This window comes from Natrix helvetica (assembly GCF_964273705.1).
Source record: "Natrix helvetica genome assembly, chromosome: 2".
Lineage (NCBI taxonomy): Eukaryota > Metazoa > Chordata > Lepidosauria > Squamata > Natricidae > Natrix > Natrix helvetica.
In genome coordinates this window covers 147,561,891-147,580,588 of record NC_138552.1, presented here as the reverse complement: position 1 = coordinate 147,580,588, position 18,698 = coordinate 147,561,891, and the positions used below count along the sequence as shown (strand labels likewise).

General features: G+C 35.2%; 1 protein-coding gene across 1 annotated transcript in view; it reads right to left on the bottom strand.

Moving 5' to 3' along the window:
* Window positions 1-18,698, bottom strand: part of NBAS (NBAS subunit of NRZ tethering complex) — a 179,926-nt gene that overhangs the window by 28,411 nt on the left and 132,817 nt on the right. The window contains exons 43-48 of the mRNA XM_081945203.1: window positions 15,863-16,113; window positions 13,372-13,706; window positions 9,150-9,371; window positions 7,347-7,549; window positions 4,849-4,938; window positions 464-659 (exon numbers count right to left, since the gene is read on the bottom strand). Coding sequence (XP_081801329.1) covers window positions 464-659; window positions 4,849-4,938; window positions 7,347-7,549; window positions 9,150-9,371; window positions 13,372-13,706; window positions 15,863-16,113 — 1,297 coding nt within the window. The remainder of the gene's footprint in view (window positions 1-463; window positions 660-4,848; window positions 4,939-7,346; window positions 7,550-9,149; window positions 9,372-13,371; window positions 13,707-15,862; window positions 16,114-18,698) is intronic.

Genomic DNA, 18,698 nt, shown 5'->3' with positions numbered 1-18,698 from the left:
CCCATGTAATAACCCGGAACTGAGTTACTTAAGAGAAATGCTTTTTAAGTATTATAAAAGACAAGAGAAAAAGGAAATAATAATTCAGTTAATATGAAAACCCTTGTACTCACTAACCTTTCCTGCTTTCTGAGAACCATATGCAATTTTAATAATGTAAACTTAATTTTGACTTATTTTCATGCTATATGCTCAAGAGCTACGTCTTAATTTACAGGTTTAATTTTAATTTTAAAACCCATTAACAAAGAACAGGAATTAGAAAATGAAAAATCACTCTAAATATTTATTGGTTTAAGTGAAAAAAAAATAATTAGTACAAACAAGCTCCTGTTTAACAGATTTGAGAAGGAACCCATAAGTGCTCTGTATGCCTAAATAATCAATGAAGGTCTAGCAACAACTGTTTCATAAATAACTTGTATATTAGTAAAGAAGAAACATTGTATATGAGATTGCCTACCTGAGTCTGGGGCCAATAGGCTTTGAGAACAGCTTGTGTTCTAAACAGAATAAGCAGTTTGCTATCCTCGTCGCTTAGGTGAAAAGCTTGCTCCAAAATCTGTAGAACTCTTATGCGAGGCTTCACTGATAAAGAATCATCTCCACAGTAGGGCCTAAGCCAAGCCAACAAATCATCTGAAGACACAATATTCTCGCTACAATCAAATCAAGACACACTTCTGTTATTATTGGTTTTCATTTAATCGTATGCCATTAACAAATTCCATTCAGATCCTTCTTGACTTAAGATAGCCAACCTCTCTGACTTAGCGAACTGGTGGGGGAGGGGTGATGGTTCTATGTGAGTGGCAGGTGAGAATATGCAGGAATTAAACATTGAGGTAGCTAATCTAAAAACTATCAATAGATAGCAGACTATCTTATATCTATTTTAAAATTATTCTTAGCACTTATTTATAAGCAGTTGATAAATTAATTCAAAACTTAAGTTGATAAAGCAGAATATCCTAACAGAAGCAAAGTATTTCCCAGAAATCAACTGACTCGTCAGGAACAACCAAAGATTTCCTGTTCAATATTTTCAACAGTTCTATTGTTACATACTATTAGAAATTTGCATTATTATACACTTTTGTTTTGCCAGTTTTGGATGTTTTTAAAGACATTCATTTCCAAGGAAATTATTTTAACATCTTCTTATGGCTATTTTTCATATAACACAATCCATGTTAACTATTGGTCAGGAAAATTAAATAGCATTCTGACTACCCAATCAAAGGAGACCATGCCTTTCTTGTCACTAGAGAAAATCTGAACTTTAATACCTGTTCAGTTCTTCAAACAACATTTATATAGTCAAATGCCAAAAACTGCAGAATATAAAAAGTAGGTATCTGTAAATTTTTGCTGATTGACAAAAACAGAAAACAAAACAAAGCTGAATTTTTGAAGAAGTAAAATGGACAATTAGAATAAAAGAAAGGAGAAAGCCATGGTAAATTATCTATGTGAATATTTAGCCTTCTCAAGGCCCCTTATGTCTGTCTTTCTTTAAATTATTATTTATTCATTTAGAAAGCAAAACTTTGAAAGTTGCTCCTGCCAAATCGTTACATTTTCTACCAGGACTCCCATTTGTAATGTTCTTGATTTAGTTCATTTTGCAATGCTTCTTTCTAAGAAGTTTTAGATCAAGTTGTTGCCAATCTGTGATTTAAGGTAAACTTGTGGGAGAAATCAGGATTTTAGCCCAAGAAAATAGTTTTGTTGATTTATGTTTATTTCCAACAAGCCTAATGCTCTACTTTGCAGCCCACTTAGGTTGCATCTCTTCGGCTCCTAAGATTCCTCAAAAGTAACTATATACTTGGAGAAGAATTTGGGAGTAATTAACCCCCACTCTTTTCCCCTCAAACATCTAGTTTACTTTTGGTTTTTAGCTTTGCAATGTACTGGATTTTTGGAGTATAAGGCACAACTTTTCCCCCCTAAGAGGGTGAAAAATTGGGTGTGTCTTATACACCGAATGTAGCTCTGCCCAGCAATTTACCTCCTTGTAACAAATGGGAAAATGGGGCAATAGGCTATACCTCCTTGTAACAATGGGAAAAAGAGGCAATAGGCTATGGCAATCCCTGCAGCCTGAAACAGCTAATAATTGGGAGGCCCATGCTGAAATTGAAAGTGAAACTTGCTGTTTGCTGCAAGGAGGCAAATTGCTGGGAGGTGGAGGCAGATTTTTTTTCCTTCTAATCAAGCTAAACTGAAATAGGCTGTTTGCTGTAAGGAGGTAAGTCAATAACTATAAATGCCTATAGAATGTTAGACTTATTTTTTAAAGACTGCTTTATTATTGTTCCAGACAACTTAACAAAATGAAGAAGCTTTTTAAAATAAATGCTTGATCTGAAGAGGCCCAAATGCTATTGTATCTTTTTTTAAATAGCAGAGAATAAAGTATACTTCCAGAAAGCCACATCGATTTTAACAGCATCTGTACAAGTATTGTCTGAAATGTAACACCACAAACAGTGTATTTCATCTGTACTGTTTGCTGCAAGGAGGCAACTTGCTGGGAGGCAGAGGCAGACTTTTCCCCCCTTGTTTTCCTCCCCAAAAGCTAGGTGTGTCTTCGGATCATCTTATACTCCCAAAAATATGGTAAATCTACACTTAATTCTTGCATGAACCTCTTTAGTTCACAATCTTTATCTTAAAATATGATGGAAATACAGTACTTAATCCATACTAGAATGCGTGAGCTGTTGAAGTGGCAAGCTTTTCCCACCTGTTCTCCTAGATATGCTTCATATTGTTGCCGTTTACCTGCCCAAACCTGGAACCAAGCCATATTGAGCAGAAAATAGTTTACTTTCTCCTGTCTTCAGCAATAACTCTTCTACATCATGAGGCACTGCTTCTTTTTAATACATTTTATTCACCCACAAATCCTTTAGGAATAGTCTTTTAATATCTTCCTTCTCAATTTTTTTTGGAGAGGAAAGGCTGTGGAGCTGTCTTTAATTTATCCTTTCCCATTTTCTCCAAACAGCTGCTCTTATTCTCCTGGGCTAGAGTTAATCCATTTGAGTCTGATCTGTTCCTTCAAAACGGCACATGAATAACAATATTGCAGCTGACTAAAGATAAAAAGCACTCTCTGTTAATTTTATAAGTACACAAGGAAGCAAATTAGAAAAGGAAGTTCCCGAGAAATAACTGACTAGATAATAACAATAGACTAATAATAGTTGCATTGACTACTGAAGTAAAAAAAAATCCTGTTATTTCTTTATATAAGAAGTATCATAAGATGACTTTTCTTGATCTAATACACAGACTACATGTTGAATGACAAATCTGTGGTTTGATGAAACACACAATCAAACAACCTTAATAAGATGCTGTAGGACTTACAACATTCAAGTTATCAGGAAAACCACCACTGTCCATCTCAGGCAACTGCCACCCATTTTGCAAGTTCTAAAAGACTATATATCTTTATTTGTATAAATAATGCTTGTTATATTCACTGGTAATATTTCAACTTGTCACTGTTATTTTTTTTCAAACGAAAAGAAGCAGCAGGTAGCATGTGATTTATATTTGAAGTAATACTGCTGTAGTCATTCTAACAAGACAGATGAGGACATAATACCAGCTAGAAGACACCAATTCAACCTGTCTGAAAGTGCTGAAATAATATAAGCTGACAGTTTAAGTTCTCATTTCATAAAAACTTCAGAATTTATTTAGCCTATGTACTCTTTTTATATTCCATCTCTCAAAGAACTGGTGCTAAATTAGAAATGAGTTTTTTTGGAGGAAGTGACATTTGGAATGTAAATTAAAAAGTTGATAAATTAAAAAAGAAAGCAGTTGAGGCCTTGGCTTCAAACGTTAGACAAGCTCATTTTTCAGATAACTCTATCTTCCTGAAGGGAACCATTTATATTTAGTTCCTACAACATCTGAAGGATACAAAGGTAAATAATGTTTCACGGAAAACAAGCGTAAGACCTTATTATAGTAATATTGGTATTTCAAAAGTTATCTTCCTACTAGAATTTTATATGGATTTGTGACTAGGTTCATTGGGCTTTTCCCTGGGGAAAATAATAATATGCACAACAAACAGTGTAGCGGTTCTTTTGGAACTAATAAGTTGACAAGTTATAGCAAGATAGATGCAGGAGGTTCCTATTTGAGAAAGTTTGCTGCCAAACATACGAAGTAGAAGTTTAAAGGCTACAGATCCACTGGTGGGTATGGAACTATCTGATTCCATCAAAACATGTGGGACTACGTAAGAAAAAAAGATAGCAAGAGAGAGAGTGAGAAAGAGAGAGAATAAAAAATATTTGAGGAGGTTAAAAAAAACCCAAACAATGTTAGAGAAATGAGAAAGGATGGTAGGACATATATACTGTGAAAAGGACAGATTCCTGAGAAAAAGCTATAGAGCTGCAGGTTTCTAAGTAGGTCACAGAATGGGAATGGGAAATTAAACATATGGATGTGTAAAGAAAGCATTTCAAATTTGATAGGAAATTAGTATGGAGAACAAAACCAGAAAGTATATCAAATCTGCTACTACCTGCATGAGTAAAAACATAGTTGAATATAGCATACAAAAGAAGAACAAAAATAAAAATAAAAAGAATATTTTTTTTGGCATGGGTTTCCAGTCCTGCTCTTAAACTGGTTTCATTTACTCTGCCACAACTCATTTCTGTTTGTTTGTTTGTTGGGGGTGGGGGTTTCCACAGCACCATTTCTAAAGTGTTAGATTTAATCCAGGTTTTTACAATTAATTCAAATTTGATGCATATTCTTATTTAGCAACTGTAATCAATTTTCACCTTATACTCTCAAAAGTCTTACCCATTTTCAGCACTTGTGTGGACAGCAGAGACAATGTCTTCTAGTATCTGAAAATGATCTTTCTGAGAAGAATGCTGATCACTCCCTTCACTGTCAAGTGAGTAAAACAGAAAGATGCTTATTTGAAATCAATGTTTCAGAAATTTCTGAGTCCTACACATGTATAAATATTCTACGCTGCTTATCAAACACTAAACAAGTAAATATCACATGAAAGATACGCTGACTAAGTTTATCCTAATTTGGTTTGCTTTGTTTCAATTCAATGTAATATGTGAATCCAACCATTTGTGGATCTGCAAACAATTTATGGTTTACCAGTAGTAAGCTGAATGAACCCATTTGAACTTGTCCAACAAATCTCGTTTAAACAAGCCCTGATTTTAAACAAGCTATTATCAGTTCAACTTTCATAAACTGGCTTTGAACTCAATTTTCATAACTGGCTTTTGTAACTGCCAGAGTAATTTTTGGTTTAAAGAGAAATTAAGACACAAGATCCCTTCTAATTAATAATAAAAAGTATTTTATTTCATTTGCCAGGAAAGTTGTCACATTAATCAATATTAACAAACCACACCTATAAAGACCCTAATATGAAAGCATGTTAAAGAACTATCTGACATGCACTGAAGTTGCTTTGAACAAATCCTGAACAATTACCGTAGACATCTAAAGAGTCATTAAGGCTTATCTCCCAAGCGTCACAACAGTAATAACACTGAGATCTCTGCAAGATTCTAGGCCTCAATTCTGTTAGGAATTTTTCTGGCAAAAATATATTCAGAGTATAATCTTCTCATTTCAAGCATAGAAAAAGTTGTACCAAGGTTGTGAACTGCTTCTATTGCATAACTAACTAGCCTCTTGAAAAAAGGGAAAAATTCACAACAACAGGACCTTTGCAAAGCAAGCTATGGATAGGGTCATGCTAACCCCAGTTTAACATGTACATATTTAAATATTACTGTTCACTTAATAGTTCACTTCAGTATTCTATGCTTAAAGTAATTTCATTGATTAATTTATTACTTTGTATTACATAAACTCTACTTCTGCATTTACTATTGTATTGTACGAGAGTGTAGTAACATATATGTATGTATGTATGTATGTATGTATGTATGTTTATCAATGTTTTAGAAACATTTGAGATATTAAGCATTTTACTGTTGCAGTTAGTTTCTAAATTTTCTTTACCAATATTTTCTCTTATGCTTTTAAACGATGCTGCCTGATTAATTTTCCGCTCTCACATTGCTTAGCTATCTGAGATAGAAAAGATCATTAAACAAAAGGGCAAGACTTGTTTACTGTTAAAAAAAAGTATTATATTTTAATTCACTCTTAAAAAGTGTTATGTGAGACAGTATCTAGACAGTTAAGCATTTTCATATTAAAATTCAGGGAAATAGTTAGAAGCCCATCAAATGGTTGATATACGTGTGGTCATGCCACAGCTAATGCCAATTCATAATCTGAAAAATATAGCAAAAAGTATAACTAATAAGTAGTTGGTATTATTAATCAAGTGTAAGTTTTCATGATTGCTATTTATTGATGAAATTACTTGTGGATAATGCTGTGTAAGAGAGTGAATATGTTCTGACATTTCTATTGCCTCTTTAATAATTGCCTCTCTAATAAGTATTCATAAACATCCAAATAATTTAAATGAGGAGAAGTGTTACCAACTGTCATCTACTTAGCCATTAATGACTGGTTGTGGGCATCCTGCTTCACTAAATACAGTCAGTATATAAGGAATTGACATCTGCTGCCAACTTCACTTTCAGATTGGCTTTAAAGAAATCAACACCACAGCTGGCAAAATATAGCATATATTCACTATCTTACATGGCATTATTCAGAGGTTCTTTCAAATGTATTGTCTTAGTTTAAAAATGCAATCTCACCACTAGTAAATATTACCACATTTGAAACTAAAAACTAAGGAGGTAAAGATCTTCTTAAAGCTGTACATTAGTTTATTAAATTCCTTTATAAAAAGATAAAACACACCTATTGTGTGGCAACTCCACTTTATAAAATATGAGGACACGCAAGGAACCTACAGAGATGGCGTTAGTTTGTTCTTACAAAAATATCAGTATGATAATTTAGATCATTTTTCATTAAAACTAATCCTCAAAAATTGTTATGAGGAACTCACAGCTAATCCTATGATTGATCGTTTTATTAGATACCAACTCCCACCCTTTTCTTTTAATGTGCTTTTTAAAAAGAATATTGGGCACTTTTGTAAAGACCCAGTATAAAATATCTTAATGAAATAAATAGAAATGTATGCAAAAGCCTGGCATTAAGGGCCTATTTGGATTTTCTGCAGAAGCAAACACAAAAGCAAAGCAAGGAACTTATAGTACTATTCTATATATGTCCTCTTTTTAAAAAGAGATTGTTATAAGATTATACCATTTCAATTACATTTAATGATACACTCTTAAAAGTTCTGAAATGAAAGTAATTTAACTTGCCTCAAAGCAGCTATCACTCTGATGAGAGCTGTCTCAACAACATCCCTGGGTGAAAGTCCTAAATCTCCAACAGCAACATCCAGCAATGTTTTTATCATGTTCAAAGGTTGTCCATCCAAGCACATTGTTACAACTTGTTCATGGATTCTTTTCTTTTCTGACCGGGATATATCATATTGATAGCCATATTCTTGCAGAATTTTCTATAAGGGGAAACCATTTAAGTGTGAGTTTTAGTCATAATAACTCAATATTTATTTCTGAAATTCAGATTTCATTGCTAACCTAGAAATAACCTTCAAACTTTATTCCAATAAATTGTGACAGAAATAATGACAGAAATCATTATCCCCACCACACAAATTGCACAAAAGCAATTTGTAAAATTAATCTCATAACGGTTACCTTAGGGATATTTATGGTATTATACTTTGTGTATGTAAAAAAAAAAATCCACAGCTTCCTTTTCCACCTTACCTTTATGATTTTTTAATAATATAAAATTACCATCAAACAAAACTATTGCAGAGTCCGAATTTATCGTATTGCCTAATAAAGATAATTGCAGGTGATCCTGCAAGATCCAATCTGGGTTGATCACCGGGACCAGAGGTTTAACTCTTCCAAGCTTTTGGACTCGTGCTGGAGCCCATCCTCAGGAAACTTCCCTCTACTAGAATACACACACACATACACCGACCTAGATTGGATCTTGCAACATTGTCCTGGGACACGTATATTTGCCTTCACAGGTGATCCTCTTTTAATTATTACTCCTTCAGGGACCATTAAAACTTGAAAGAACTGAATGAGTGGTAGTTGCAATTGGTTCTTGAAGTTCTGCCTATCACAGAACCCCGAGGGACACATGATCATGATCTGGAAGCTTGGCAATCAGTCTGTGTTGGTAACGTAGAAAAGCAGACGCAGACAGGAGTAAGGTTGTGATGGGAAGGCACCCACTGGGAAGGTACCTGATGGGAAGGCACCCACCCAGAGCATTGTTCGGGGCTCCCTTTTATTGTCAAACTTCTCAGAATAGAAAAAGCTCATTGGACAGAAAATCCACTTGGCAACTATTGATTGGTTTACAGATGCATGCTTTTCCTCATGGACACCTCATGGACACCTCATGAAGATACGTGACCCATATGTTTATAAGTTAATTTCTTACTGCTTGCAACGTGCAAATTCCATCGTACCTTCTTGTAAGCAAAAAGGATTAAGAGAAAGGAATGTGGACTTTGACTGATTTAATCAGTGTGGTTTGCCAACTACTGATTAACCAAATAACCGCACAGTCTGGATTTCCAACCAATGCAAAGTCCTACAGTCATGTAATTGCAATTTGCAACCTTCCCTGCTGGCTTCCCACAAGCAAATTCAACAGGGGAGCCGGCAGAAAGTGGAGTGTTACAATCACAAGATCTTTCCTTAATTACCCTTGTGATCCTCATTTAAAAATGGTAACCAGGGAGTGCCAGAACTGGCACTACTAAGCAATGAAGTCATGTTATGTTGAGCTTTATGACACTACCACTTAGTGATAGACATTCTGGTCCCAATAAACCACAGTGAGGAGTACCTTTCCAAGTTTTAAAAAGAAATGAAACACTTTGATTCTGTCACCTGAATTATTTCAGCGTGAAATTAAATCTGGCTACTTATATGGTATGTTTTACACAGTGAAACAAACCTAGATGAAGGCGGATGGGAAAATGTATTTAGAAAACTAGTGCACAGAGATTCTACTGTATATGATACATAATCTTGATTTGTTTCTGCTAAATCTTTTTCACCTACCTGGTCACTGGTTTTCAGGTAAGAAATAAAACTATGGCTAAGGGTTTCCAGATGTGCAAGAGACTGCTGGAGATGATTCAAAACTTCTTCATAAGTGATTTGCTTCTGAACCGCACCTTCTGTGAGATCACCCTCAGAAGCCCTTTTCCCAGCTTTTTCAGCTGAATGTTTCATCGACTTTATGGCTCTCTTTGTCATCTCTACCCGGGAGTCGACTGACAGCTGAGGAAAGATAATACTCAATTTATCATAAATTGTCACTAGCATTTATAGTACAAGTGGTGATTGAATGTACATGAATCGGAGATACTGAAACTGAATAATATACATTGATTAAAAGATTTCCTCTTTTTTTTTTAGTAAAGAACCAGAATGTGTTAAATATAACAGAACATGAGCAAGAGAAAAAAAATGTTTCTGAAAAGAGCTTTTGCCTTCGAAGTCTAATCCCTTGCTATTTCTTTTTTTCATGCCTAAACTTCTCTTGAATGATTCCATTATCTATTTTTTAAAAACATTTAAAAACACACAGAGACAAAACTACTTCCTTCCTTATAATAGCCTGTGGAAATCTTCATTCTTCAACCCATTTGACAAATGCCTCTGAAGCTATTAGTTGAAGTATTCCACTTAAAATAGTATTTAAGTCAAGAGCTCAAAAGGATTAACAAGTAAACAGGAAGGCAGAAGAATTGAGCAATCCCATTCTTTCTCCAAATGAGTTTTCAAGCACCTACATATTGGGATTTTCATAATGTTGCTATGTTTGGTTGCTACAGATTCCTCTACCCCAGACAATTAATAATTTCTCAGGGGGGGAAAATGAACTGTATCTCAGTCAAGGAACTCTTTCAGATGACTTTTAAAAAGCAGTAAGTTTTTCCTCACTGATCCACAAGTAAATTTTTACAGTTCAGAATTCTCAATGTAAACAGATAAGTTCAAGTATCATGCAAGCCACGGTTTGTTTAGCCATGCTTATAATTAGATGAATTTATATAACATATCATTAAATTTTCATACAGATTATGGGTTAGTGTAAAGTAGTAAATTTAGTCATATCTATCATATAGTGAATATCTTTATTTTTTACTGTAAAATTACAACAAAGTATTTCCAAGTATTGTAGAGAAATATATATACATAAACATCTTTATGTATGTTTCTTGCTTGACATGTGCATTTTTCTGTTTTTCTCTCTGAAAGAATGAAAACTATAGACTCTCCAAAACTGAGAGGAATGTATTATCTAAGAGTATCTATCAAACATAATTCATGTAGAAAAATATACTACATTTTGCATTGCCCCCATGACTACTAACTACACTAAAAGATCTTTTGTAATTATGTTAAATTTATATATCTAATTAAGGTCTAATTCTTCATAGTAAATAAAACTCCAACAGAAGACATTTTGTAGCCTGATTTATTTCAAATGCTACAGCATAAACTAAATTAATAAAAGTGCACCTACTCAGCTATAGGTTAATTGAATTTGATAAAGATTAAAAGGAGCTATTTAATCCTTCAGTTGCATTATCTGGTCCGATATGCTGTAATTTGATCAAGCAGTAGCTTGAACTGTGATAATTGTTGCCTGAAATGCTACCTTGGGCTTAAGATCTTGGGCTAAACCAAAATCAGGATTCTGTAGTCTTCCAGACTTTGCAAAACCAAAATTCCAAGCACTTACAGCTACTACAACAGTGAGACTAAGGGCTAGTTTAAACTAAAGGTATCAAAATTTTCTTCCAAATTATCCTAAAAATGTAAATCTTTGCATTGGTGGGAGGCATGCCATATAGTTAGGGACACGGTGGCTCAGTGGATAAGATGCTGAACTTGTCGATCAGAAGGTCAACAGTTCAGTGGTTCGAATCCCTAGCCCTGAGTAACATGAGCTCCCGTTACTTGTCCCAGCCTCTGCCAACCTAACAGTTCTAAAGCATGTAAAAATGCAAGTAGAAATAATAGGAACCACCTAATAGGAACCACCTTTGGTGGGAAGGTAACAGCATTCTGTGCGTGTTCGGCATTTAATCATGCCGGCCACATGACCACAGAGACGTCTTCGGACAGCACTGGCTCTTCGGCTTTGAAAGGGAGATAAGTACTGCCCCCTAGAGTCGGGAATGACTAGCACATATGTGCAAGGGGAACCTTTACCTTTACGCCATATAGTCTTGAGTTAACAATTTCAACATTCATAAAACCACAAATTGCCTATCCCAGGCTTGCTAACCAAGTCTGACTGAAATCCTTGCAATTTTCCTGATCCTTATCCTACTGTTTTGTTTAATTCCAAATTGGTAGCTTTCCTTATTAAGCTTGTCAGACAAGACAAAATGGAAGAGATCATCTTCAGAATCGTTTATCACAATTTTGTATAATGGCTCAATGCATTTTTGAGATGCTATCCTTTTTCAAAAGCTCATACTGAACATAGCTTGCAAGTAATCTCTATTATTTTAAGTCCAATAGAGTTGCAATCATGACTTTCAATTGTTCACTACTCCACATACTGAGTAATAGTTCACTTTGTTCTATCTACATTTGTCTATCTGCCTTACTTATGTTCTAAAAGCATGTTCTAATTTCTGCACTGAAATTACCAATTCTTTTATGGAAAAATAGATTGATTTTCTTCCCAAAGAAATAATTGTTTTCAGTTTACATATGTATGGATTTTCACTAATTCCCATTTTGAATAATTTGTTCAAAATGTGATTTGCTGTACAAATATACCAATATAAGCTATTTATATTATTTAATACAGGAGCTACACGATTTTTTAACTTGCAAGCATTATCATATGATTTTGCACAATACTGTTGATGCCAAATACACCCACTCCTCGTTTAGTGACAAAATTCCTTTCCAAGGACTAGACTGTTAAGCAAAATAGTTGCTAAGTTAACATGTGACTTAGGGACAGAAATAAATGCTGCGAAGATCACTGGTTGCTATTGTCTGAATCAGATAAAGCTCTCTTGCACAGCTACACCATTGTTACTCTCAATCTGGTATGTGTTGCTGATAAATTAGTGATAAATTCCTTGTCACTAAGGTCCATATGAAATTAAAGAAGCCCCTTTAATAATATAATATTGTTCATTACAAAGCTAGTACTAGTTAATTTAAGTTCTAACTGAACAAAGTTCTGTATTGTAGAAACAAATTAATTCACAATCTATTATTTCCATTAGCACTTTATAAAGGTAGTCGTCCACTTATAACAGTTCATTTAGTGATCATTTGAAGTTACAATGGCACTGAAAAACATGACTTAAAACTGTTTTCACACTTACAACCATTGCAGTAACCCCCCCATGTTCATGTGATCAAAACTCAAGATGCTTAGCAACTGACTCATATTTAGGACGGATGCAATGTCCTGGGGTCATGCAGTCACCCTTTGCGACTTTCTGACAAGCAAAGTCAATGGGGAAGCCAGGTTCCCCTAACAACTGTGTGATTAACTTAAGAGCTGCAGGGATTCACTTAACAATTGTGGCAAGAAAAGTCATAAAACGGGGCAAATTTTACTTGACAAAATGTCTCACTTAGCAACGGAAATTTTGGGCTCAGTTGTGTGACTGTAAGTTGAGGATTAGCTTTACTTTCTCTAGATCAGGACTCCCAAACCAGACATCCTTCAGATATATTGGAGCCTAGTTCCCATATAAACCAAAAGCAACATGGCAATTGGTTAGATGATGGGAGTTTGTCAAAGCTGTCTCAGATGCAATTAAACCACAAGTACAAGATAATGGTCAGATGTAGCACTGACCAGCCTTGCTTTTGGGGATCCACATTAGAAATATGTGAAAGCACCATTGAGAGATTCTGACTCTCACACAGGGATTGGCCACACACCAGCCGAGGGCCATTATCATAATGCAGAGATCCAATGACCAAAGAGAGAGGAGAGCAGTGCCAACTTGCTTGGAAAAACTCCCTGAGAATCAGAAGTTCTTGAAAATAAGTAGCCTATTTTTTTGCCAACTTGGATGGATCCAGTAGCTTCAGTTATTGGAGCCTCTTCCTGACAACATTCAAATGCTGGTTTTTTTAAAATGATAGTTTGCTTTGGTACTTTCCATATATTTTCCTCTATGCTTTGCCCAACTATTTAGAAACCCCAATTTTTGTCTATGTTTGGCACTTTTTACACTAATAAAAGGAAGCCATACACATAATGCTGTTATAAAGTAATACTTACTTTGGTGACAGCCTTTGAAGAAAAAGTAATTTCATCCAGAAAATTGATAATATCTCCTGGGTAAAGTCTATCAAAGTATTTGGCACAAATGTCATAAGCATGAAGCCATTCAGGTGGGGTTTCTGGAACCCTTTTAATCAGATGGGAATCCCCGTTCCAGAACAATTTTTTAATCCAGGCAGCATAGACAGAGCTAGGAGACAGTAACCTTCCATCTTTTCCTGGGATTTTAGGAGCAAGCTTGGAAATCGGCAGAATATTTTGACTGGTGAGGATAGGATCCAAAGCTTCCAGAGGGTCTGCATTTTCTTCCGTTAGTTTTTTATAATTAAGACCTGTTAGCAGAAAAAAATATGAGCAGCAGTCCTTATGGATCAACTATGTTAGAAATTGAAATAAAATGCGAAGCACGATTTATGGGTATTGGGATTCTATTACCAGTGCATAATTTCCATCACATTACAGTAAATAATTTTCTTCAATTTAAAGGCATGGAATATTATGTTATTATGTTATGCAAGGTTTTAACAGAGAAACAAGTAGGCAGAGAAAAGGAGGGGGGCATATCAAAGCCTCAAAGAGGAGACTCATTTAACCTCCCACTTCATGAGCTTTAAAGTTGCTACAGCAGGATAAAGTGATATAAATTTACCACTCTTCCTACCACTCCTAGATCAAAATTTCACATGATGACATTCTTACCAGCCATCAGTATGTTCAAAGGGCACTAAAAAGCATTTTCATGTGTACTAAATTTTGTGTTTAAAGCACCTCTGGATGGAGGAGTTTATCAATGGTATAGATGTGGCTGAATTATGTTCTAATTAATCTCTCTTAAATGGCATATTCCTATACATGTTTATTTAGAAATAAATCCCATGGGCGAATCCTGAATAAAAATGACCATAGCTTCAATATATTTTTGTACGTTTTGGCTAGAACATGAAGCAGGCATGGGAATGGGGCCAAAACTTCATTAAAACCACTTCATGACATCCATTGTGCACCACTCTTAGGTGTTGCCCATTTTTCCAGGGATAGCAATAGCACTTAGACTTATATATTGCTTCACAGTGCTTTACAGCTCTCTCTAAGTGGTTTTCAGAGTCAGCATATTGCCCTCCAACAATCTGGGTCTTCATTTTACCCACCTCGGAAGGATGGAAGGCTGAGTCAACCTTGAGCCTGGTGAGATTCGAACTGCCAAATTGTAGGCAGCTGGCAGGTGGCAGAAGTAGCGTGCAGTACTGCACTCTAACTACTGCACCATTGAGGCTCAGGATGATGAGAGCAGTTATGATTTTCTAAACTTTCTCCACAAATAAATTATTTCATTATTTATTTTCTCCAATGGGAAAGATAGGTATTGGGCAAGCTAGAAATAATCAAGATTTGATTATGCCTTCCCTGGTTGATAGTCCTCTGGCCTGATCTTTTCTCAGCTAAGAAAAAAGAATAGTGTAGGTGACGTGGATCATGCAATCCATCTGCAATGGGGGGAAAAGTAGGTCAGGAAAAGTGGATCTATTCTGTTGCCTCACCATTTGTACCTGAAAGGTAGTGTCAAGGCATAGGTAAAAAAAAAAATAGATGGGGACTTTGCTCTCCATCACATTGGTCAGTCTAATAGGGTGGAAAAGCCCAGGGAATGCAGATTTTCCAACCCTGTTTTAAAGTAGCAGCTCCCAGTCCTTTCTTTGTATAGGCAACTAAAATAATAAAAAAGACTACTGTGTAAAGCCAAAGGTTGTATACAACAACACCTGCAGTGCCACAATGCACATGATAAATCCATTACTCTGGAACTATTTTTTAAAAAATAAGAATAAAAAAATGACAAAAATGTCACAAGGTGTCCAAATCCATTTTTTTTTGGAGAAATGATGGTAGCCATTAAAGTCTTAGGATATCAGTCTAATGCTCAAGTTGCTATCTCAATGTAAAATATAAGCATCCCCTCCAGAATATCATCTTAACTCACATATAATATGAATGAAGTCAACATATGTACCATTACTATGAATTTAAGCCAATGTTTCCCTATAGGAAGATTAGACTGTTAAAAAAATACACAACAATCTTGTACATTTGCCATTTCCCTCCTTTATCTGTTCTATCAAGGTGGTCAATCGTGGCTCTATCGATCTGTCTGTCTGTCCATTCACCCATCCATCCATCTGTCTGAGAATGAACATCGGTGTCTGTGCTCACCTGTAAGAAGCCATCTCTCTAAAGCCCAAGGCCATAATAAAAACATACCTTTATATCAATTAGTAAGTATCAATGCCAGTCTTTAAAGTAATATATATTAATTAACAAAATAATTGATCTCCATATGCAGCTTTCTTTCTCAGATACTCACAAACTACTCTCGGGCAGAAACAAGTAACCACACAGAAGATTAAATTCATCAAACAAGTGCTCAACTGCAGCCTTATCTTTAAAAGCATCCGGCTCTGCTAAATAGTTATGAATGTTTAACAACTTGTACCTGGTGCAACTGCCTTGAATTTTTTCAGTAGTCGTATGTGAGTTTCAAGTTTGATGGCATCTTTCACAAATTCAGAGCAAACACAGTTCTCAAGAAGTGTGAAATAGTAGAGTAAGCGCTGGTGATCCTTTCCTTCAATGATAGGATATACATATTTGGTCATATGCTCATGGAAGGCTTTTGGAACAGTTTTCAGAGTCTCAAATAGGCCAAGACTTTTTGCCCGGTCTTCTATCGCAGCTGTGGACAAACTGCATGGAAAAGGAAAAGAAAATGTAATAAATGAAACCACCCATTTCATCAATTTATCAACCTAACTTTTTGCTAAATACTGGATGATGTTATTAAGTATGAAAAGATTTTCAAAAAGAGAGGTTCTCTGTATTAAATCCTAAACTATCATCTGCCAGCCAATTGTCTTGCTCATAATTATCCACAGTTCTAAAAACTCAGCAACTTTTTGAAGGACATAATAAAAAAATCTAAGTATTTAAATATGATGTTCTAATAATTTAATAAGTATAAGCTTTTATTTGTAAGTTAGAACAGTAGTGCCACATATCAAGAAAAATAAAACAAAAGGAAACTATGAAAATGGTGTAGGATAACATTAATTAAAATTATTTCTGATTTTAAACAATAAAAAAAAGGAAACAAAACCCCTAAGTACTGGCATAATTTCTTGCTTTGGTGAGGATTCTTTCCAAATGAATCAAAATTGTGTGCTTTTCTAATAATGCTGCAGTTAAGGTTTAGAATAGAATAGAAGAGACTATCAGAGTTGGAAGAGACCTTGGAGGTCTTCTAGTCCAACCCCCTGCTTAAGCAGGAGACCCTATACCATTTCAGACAGGTGACTGTTGTGTCTCTTCTTAAAAGCCTCCAGCAATGGAGCAGCCACAACTTCTGGAGGCAAGCTGTTCCACTGGTTGATTGCTCTCATTGTCAGACATTTCTCCTTAGTTCTAGTTCAAATATCTCTTTGATTAATTTCCATCCATTGTTTCTTGTCTTGCCTTCAGGTGCTTTGGAAGATAAGTTGACCCCCTCTTCTTTGTGGCAGCCCTTCAAATATTGGAACACTGTTATCATGTCACCCTGTTTTTCTTTTCGCTAGACTAGCCACCTTTAATTGCTGCAATTGTTTTTCATATATTTTAGTCTCCAGTCCCTTAATCGTCTTTGTTGCTCTTTTCTGCACTTTTTCCAAAGTCTCAACATCTTTTTTATAACGCGGTGACCAAAACTGGATGCAGTATTCCAGGTGTGGTCTTACTAAGGTTTTATAAAGCGGTACTTGTACTTCACATGATTTTGATTCAGAATAATGGTACACAGAATATTCAGTATAAACAGTATGGGGTTGCTTCTAGCCCTACTTCATTTAGGCTTCTTCTTCTACTTCTAAGAGGTACCATCTGTTTCCACTCACTATCTGCTTCCATGCCTCATAGCTCTCTGTTCAAAGGTGAATCAGTTAAGTACAGTATTTATCCAAAGTCCATGTTATTAGATGGCTTTCTTATTGATATAAAATTTGTTCAACATTCAGCAGGCTTGTTTTTAATCTAAACTGGGTGGTTGCTTAGCAACGTGTACATGTTACTGTAGTTAAATTTCTCCTGGAATTATATGCAACAGCAGCAGGACCTATGTATTACCTAACGATTTTCTAAAGATACTGAAAATTAAGCACTCAGCCAATTTGCCTGTAGCTTTCTACTTTTTGTCATTGCAAAGGTAACTTACGTATCAGTGGAATGAAGAAAGAGGCAAGGATGGACAAGCACATACTGGATTCATACCTACCTGCTAACCTATAGTTTGCCAACAATTATTTAAAATATTTTTCTCCTGCCATTTTTCCCTATATGCAACGCAAAATAGCAAGCATATCAATAGTCTTTCTGCTTCCTATAACTGGATTCTCATCTCACGCTAAGGCAATTTTTATAAGCTATATGCCTAAATTGATAAATTGTTAACCAAGGCACTTTGCAATTAAGTATGGTGTGAAAACTATGTCATCATCTATTTCTCTTTCCCCTAAATTTCCAGTAACTTTTTTTAATAACAAAAGAACAAATCATTTCAAGAGAAGAAAGGTTCTGAACAATGCGCCAGAAAAAATATCAGAAAACTCAAGAAGAGATTAAGCAAACTGCTGTTCTCTACATGTTTTTAGACTGTAGGTGTCACCAGGCTTTGCTATTAGGGGGATAATTTCTGATAGGGAAGCTGCACTCTAACAACATAATGGAAGTCACCAGGTGGTGCATCTAACCATAAACGGATGTTTAATTTTTATCATTTCATTTTTATAAAATCACTCAAAAGGCACATTCACAACATCGTAATATTAATAATAAAGTTAGTATACAATTCAAGCAGATAAGCAAGCACCTACCACATAATATTTCATCACCCCTTGTGGCTTGGTTTCAAAGTTCTGATGGTGCCCCTTCCCCAGTTTATATATCTTATATAAATCCATTTTACATAATTTCTATAACTCCCCGCCATTGCATTTTGAGCGCTTGGTAACCAGCCCATAATTATGACTATTATGGCCAATCCGCCACCATTTAACCACAATTTATGAAGATTTTTGCTGGCAACTGGTGTCTACTTTCATTTCTGGCAAACTAAACACCCATTGAGTAAAATGGGTCCGCTTAATGACCAGAGCAAAAAAGTTGTAAAATTAGGCATGGTCACATATCATTTGGCACAACTTACAACCGTAATTCTAGGCTGACGTATGGTTGTGCGTCCAGGACCATCTGTATTAAATAATAAGAAAAAATGCATATACAATGTATTATGCATTTCTGTA